This window comes from Anarrhichthys ocellatus, unplaced genomic scaffold, assembly GCF_004355925.1.
Source record: "Anarrhichthys ocellatus isolate YVR2014 unplaced genomic scaffold, GSC_Weel_1.0 scaffold3306, whole genome shotgun sequence".
Classification (NCBI taxonomy): domain Eukaryota; kingdom Metazoa; phylum Chordata; class Actinopteri; order Perciformes; family Anarhichadidae; genus Anarrhichthys; species Anarrhichthys ocellatus.
In genome coordinates this window covers 1-5897 of record NW_022283280.1, presented here as the reverse complement: position 1 = coordinate 5897, position 5897 = coordinate 1, and the positions used below count along the sequence as shown (strand labels likewise).

The following is a 5897-nucleotide window of genomic DNA, read 5'->3' as shown; positions in this document are numbered from 1 at the left end:
TGGCAGTGTGAGAGATGTCAGTGTCTTTGACAGTGACTTTGGCAGTGTGAGAAATGGCAGTGTCTTTGGCAGTGTGAGAAATGGCAGTGTCTTTGGCGTTGGTGAAAATGACGGTGACGTTGGCAGTGGTGAAAATGACGGTGACGTTGGCAGTGGTGAAAATGACGGTGACGTTGACAGTGGTGGAAATGTGGTCCATCTCTCCCACTTGACCTACCTCTGTCTTCTAGTTATTTCCCTCTATGTGCTGGTTTAATAATGAGCCTTCTTTCAATGTAATGGGAGAGTGAAACTACTAGAACTGAAAGACTGTGATCATCAACAACAGAACCAACATGTTTTAATGAGTTAGAAATGTGTCCTGTTGCACCTGTAACCACACCCACCAGTGATGTCACAATGTCCTAGAGTACACCTTTACATCACTCCATTAAGGTGAGAAGTGACAACAAAAAAATTAACTAAACTTTTTAAGGGGGTGTTGGGTTTCTCTTCACATTTCTATTGTATGGTATTACAAAGTTAATCATTTTATGAACTTACAGATGATTGGATTGATGTTGAGTTTGGAAATTTGTAAAAGGTTGTGAAATGTATCGTCTTGTACGTTTTTCAGAATTTTGTTCTCATAAATTCATGAAATAAATATGTTGAGTTACTCTTTGAATTGCTGTTTGCCATATATAACAAATACAGAGGGCATATAAAACACACATATCACCCGATACTTATATGGCCTGTTAGACATTGATCTAATAAGAGATTCATCTTCATGCATTTTTGCCATAATCTGAAAACAAATTAAATTAGCTGCACTTCTAGTTAAAGAATGTATAGTCATTTAAAATATACTCTTCTGCCCAATTAGTGTGCATCATTGCATAATTGTTAACCTTTAATAAATAGCAGGGATGGGTGGATCTGCAGTGCACACTATTATTACCAGCTGTGACGCAGGTATTGTTTTTACCATATGTGTGTGTCATTATGGCAACATGGGTTCCTGGAGACACTTATTATGGTGGGAAAGTACCACAAAGGTGGTTTTGAAAACTTTACCAGGTGTTTATACGTCTGTGTGTTGACAGGTTGTGTGAGACATGAGAAATATGCCGCCAGCTGTTACTTAATACAAAATGAAATAGATTTCATTGATTGTTACTGTGTCATATTGCATAAACTTGGCCACATGCTCGGCCGTGATGACGGTAGTATGGCGGATGCTTCGCCAGTTGTTTAACTCAATAAACAATTACAATGATAGGCTTGACGTCTTTGTCACAGTGAGAAGCAACATTACCATTAAATGAGTGTGGCAAAACATATTATTATCACCGTGTAGAGGAAACAGCGACGCTCGCCTTTCATATTTGATTACAGATGACTGCAATTTCATTTGTGCCGAGTATTATTTAATATGCCTGACGAGTCTTACCCAACACTTATCCTTAGAATACATTCGTGCCATACGGTGAGTAAAGAGTCGAGTCCTGCCTCCCCCAGACTGATCTGCAGATAGAAAATTGTTGGCATGCTAAAATGCTCACAGTGATAATGCTAATAAGCTCATGTTTCGCACACTAACTGGCTAATTAATACTGAATGGTTCAGCATTCGGCTGGTGGCAATGACACTTTTGCAGGTATTTGGCACAGACTGTCACTCATTTGTTTGTGGACTTTCATTTTGAAGCGTCAGAGTTTGGCATCTTGGGCCCTCACCATTTTTTTGTTCTGACTTAAGGCTTGAAAATTAGATAAATAAATGACAATGTCCCCAGCGCTGTGACTGGCTCGATTAGCTTAACGAGTGCACCGATGGGATTTTTGAACGGTCTCGTAAAACATTAAGAGGCCAACCTGATTTTTCACCGCAGTATGCTTAAGAACACTTGGTGATTATAATTCTTGAGTCAGACTTGGTCCTCAACCCGGGATGACTCATCACATTCAATCATGCGACACCAGTCGGAGACGAAGAGGTTGAGTGGATGTGAATACCGTTTGAATACGAGGAAGAAGGATTCAGTTCATGAGTGACTCACACGCCACAGTCCACTTCTCTTTGCACACACACACACACACACACACGCACACACACACACACACAGGAGACCTGCCCTATTCATCGCTCACGCTTTTTAACTTCGGCTGAGGGACGAGGTTTGGGTCGTCCTTCCCAGAAATGTTCGGCGAGGAAAGATTGTTACCTTCTGCCGGCGGTGTGTACACAAAAAGGGTGGTAGAACGGGGTCTAGGAGTTATCCGTTCTCGCACTACAGGATCCAAAACTCAAAATAAAACACAGTCTGTTCGACCAGCGAATGTTACATGTGATCTGATAGGATTTGATGAGGCCGCGGTTCCTCGTGAATCTTCTTGTCCCCTGGACGAGTCCGGAGTGAAGAGGCCTTGTGGACCTCCTGACACCAGCGCGTGTCCGGAGTGAAGAGAGCCTTGTGGATCTCCTTACACCAGCAGTGTCTGGACGGAAGAGAGAGAATTCTAGCTGTGCTCAGGCTTATAAACCAGGTGGCACAACCAGTGGGGGGCCCTTTCTTGGCCAATGAGGGACCAGCATCAGGTTTCTGCTGGAGCTGGGGGGTGTGGTCATCCGGCATGAGGTTTCTTGCAGACCCCAGGTCAGGCGTTTTGGTGAAAGGAAGGAACATGGCTGCTCCTTTGTTTGAAAAGCACGTGTGAAGGTCTCAGCCAGCCAGGAGAGCAGGGTCAGATCTCAACAAACTGTTCGGTACGAGACTTTCGGTTCGGTACGCATTACAAACTGAACAATTCGTTTGAATAATACTATTGCATTTGGAAAATGCAGAAGCTTAAATTGTGTGAAATATAATGTTCTCTCGGTGGAGCCACTGCTCTCAACATCTACTCTGGTGAGGCACCATTGTTCTGGGAGGCACGCTATGCTAAACTTGTTTAGCAGGAAAACCAACAGCAGCACACACGCTACGAACTCTCCCCGCAGCGTTTAGCTGTTCCCTACTGATTCAAACAGGGATACAGCCATGACGATTGGTCCATTTATAGCCGCGGATATGAGACCCTACTCTGGAGTGGAAGACGCAGGCTATACGAACATGCTTAATGTTATTGAGCCCCCGTAACACTACTCCTTTCGCCAGACCATAATTCCTGCTTTGTAAAAGAAAAGAAAAGAAAAGCCCAAACAGAGAATCAAATGTCCGAAGCACCCGGTGTTGCTCTGACAACAGACGTCACGGACTACACAAAGCTACCCGAGTGTAACGACACATTACCTCACTACTGAACGGGAGATGAAGAGCCATGTTCTTCAAGACACACCCCCTTGAGAGTCACACCAGTGAGGATTTGGCATTTCTGCTTTTTTGCTGTGTTGAAAACGTACCGAACCGAACCGTGGCACCACTGTATCGTATTGAACCGAACCAAGAATTTTGTGAACCGTTACAGCTCCAATAATACTCCATGTTTAACTCTCTTTTGTTCTCCTTTCTCTGTCAGTATGTGGCCAGGCTGTGAAAAACACCAGCATTGTGGGAGGTCGAGATGCGGCCCCAGGAAGTTGGCCCTGGTTGGTCAGTCTAAACTCTTTTGGATACCACTTCTGTTCAGGGTCCCTAATTAACAAGCAGTGGGTGCTGACAGCTGCTCACTGTCTGTCTGGGTGAGTAACAACTGCTGCCAGTTTACTCACGTAAACTTTGTGAATAGATTGTTAGCTTATAACATACTGCAGGTTACTTTAATTTGGTATCAAGTAACAACATTATAACAATCATCATGAGAAACTGCAGACCAGCAGTGTTGCTGAACACTTCCTCACAATAGTCTAGGTGTAGAAGGCAAAACATTTACTAAATGTGTTTTTTTTTACTTCTTTGTCTTCTAGAAGGGACCTCCTTACCACAACGGTTTCTCTGGGCCGCCTGAACCAGTCAGGTCAAAAGATTAACGAAGTGTCTCGGGGACTTGAAAGGATAGTTTGCCATCCTTCATACAAGTTCTTCGCCAACGAGAACAACATATGTCTGCTGAAGCTGTCGGCCCCGGTGAATTTTACCGACTACATACAGCCGGTCTGCTTAGCCTCGGCAGGGAGCACGTTCCACACCGGGGTTAGCAGCTATGTCGCTGGTTTTGGTAAAACTCAAGCTGGTAAGCTCACAGGTTGTACACTTTTATCACAAAATGATGCGTACTGTTGTGTTTTGTCTCCGTTTGCACGCCACTTTGAATCTTACCTTTTGACATATCTAAATAGGTTCATCTTCCGGAGCCTACATCCTGCAGGAAGTGAAAGTACCAATCGTTGGAAACAAGGAGTGCAAATGCACCTATCCTCTCATCACAGATAACGTGATCTGTGCTGGGTTCGGCAAGGCAGGGAAGGCTTCATGTCAGGTGACCACCACTTTTTGTTTATGTAATGCCTTCTTGAGGAATGTATTTTACAGGGAGATGATAGAAAGCAAGGTAAGCTACAGAATAGCATCCTGGGAAATATATACTTTGTCTTCCAATTTCAGTAGCAGAGCAGATTTTATATCCGTTCGAATGGGTACCAAATAATTTGAAAATCTAAAGAAATCTGCAATCTTACATAAATGAGCTGCAAATAACTAGTTTGTCTTCGTCTACCAAAAACACAAATGTGTATTAATTAAAGAATAAAGTATTTGGATTGTTAGTTTTATCCAGTTATGTTAGCATTAGCTTACCGTAGTTTTCATAGTTTGTCCGTTGTTTTGTTGCCGATTCTTTGTTGCAACAACTTTAACATTAACTACCATTTCACAACAAAACATATTTATTTGTTTCCGCTTGCTTCCGGTCGTTGTGCTAAGCTATGCTAAATACGTCATAGAGCTATTCATTGACTGAACAGACAGAGATGAAGGAGGTCAGACTTTAACAGTTAGCAAACAGCATGAAGGGATTCATGCTGTCAGGATCCCTGTCAGACCAGACACCTCCCATGGCCACACAGCTGCAGCCACTCCAGCCGATTACCTCCTGCAGGCTGACACACCAGACTCAGGTCCCACTAGCGCTTCCCCTGGCACTATATAAACTCTGGTCCTGCAGTCTGGGGTTGTCAGGTCATACCGTCTTTCACCCGCTTCAACCCCATTGCATCTTCTGCCTCGAGCGCCTGCCTCCGGTGTCCGTCGGTCCGGGAATCCCCCGTGCCCTCCTTTGTGTTTACGGACTACACACCGCCGCTCTGCCCTCCGTTGTGTTTACGGACTACACACCGCCGCTCTGCCCTCCGTTGTGTTAGCGGACTACACACGCTGTCAAGCTGCCAGCTCTCCGGTGTCGAGCCACGGGACATCACGCCGTCAACTTACCAGCCCTCCGGTGTCGAGCCACGGGACTCACACCGGCGATCTGCCTACTCTATGGTGTCGGACCACGGGCTCCACACCTTCAAAATAAAACCTGTTTATATCAACTTCTGTCTCCTGTGGTCTTGCAATTGGGTTCTAACCCATGAACTCCCGTGACACATGCTAAATAAAAGGCGAGTGCTTCAGAGACTAGAAGATACCTGAACCTATTCCAACAACTGTCAATTTATTTCCACAGAGAGACGGAGGGGCACCACTGGTGACCAACAATGGTTCGATGTGGATCCAGAGTGGAATTGAGAACGTTGGCGACGGCTGTAGATGGCCTATGTTTCTTGGAGAATTTGCCCGTGTGTCCCAGTACCAGGCCTGGATCACCAACATTATTGACAGCAGCGAAACAGGCTTTGTTACCTACAGCTCCTTGGGAGTGGACAGCAACTCCACATTTAAATGTACGAGAGATGTCAGTGTCTTTGGCAGTGTGAGAAATGGCAGTGTGAGAGATGTCAGTGTCTTTGACAGTGACTTTGGCAGTGTGAGA

At 44.8% G+C, this 5897-nt stretch overlaps 1 protein-coding gene across 1 annotated transcript; it reads left to right on the top strand.

Annotated features, from left to right (window-relative positions):
- Positions 1-3305: 3305 nt before the first annotated feature.
- Positions 3306-5891, top strand: LOC116378882 (trypsin II-P29-like; the record flags this gene model as incomplete). Its single annotated transcript, XM_031840788.1, has 5 exons — positions 3306-3342; positions 3504-3666; positions 3892-4157; positions 4264-4403; positions 5592-5891. Coding segments are annotated over exons 1-5 (906 nt in total), but the record flags the coding sequence as incomplete, so codon positions are not given.
- Positions 5892-5897: the final 6 nt, after the last annotated feature.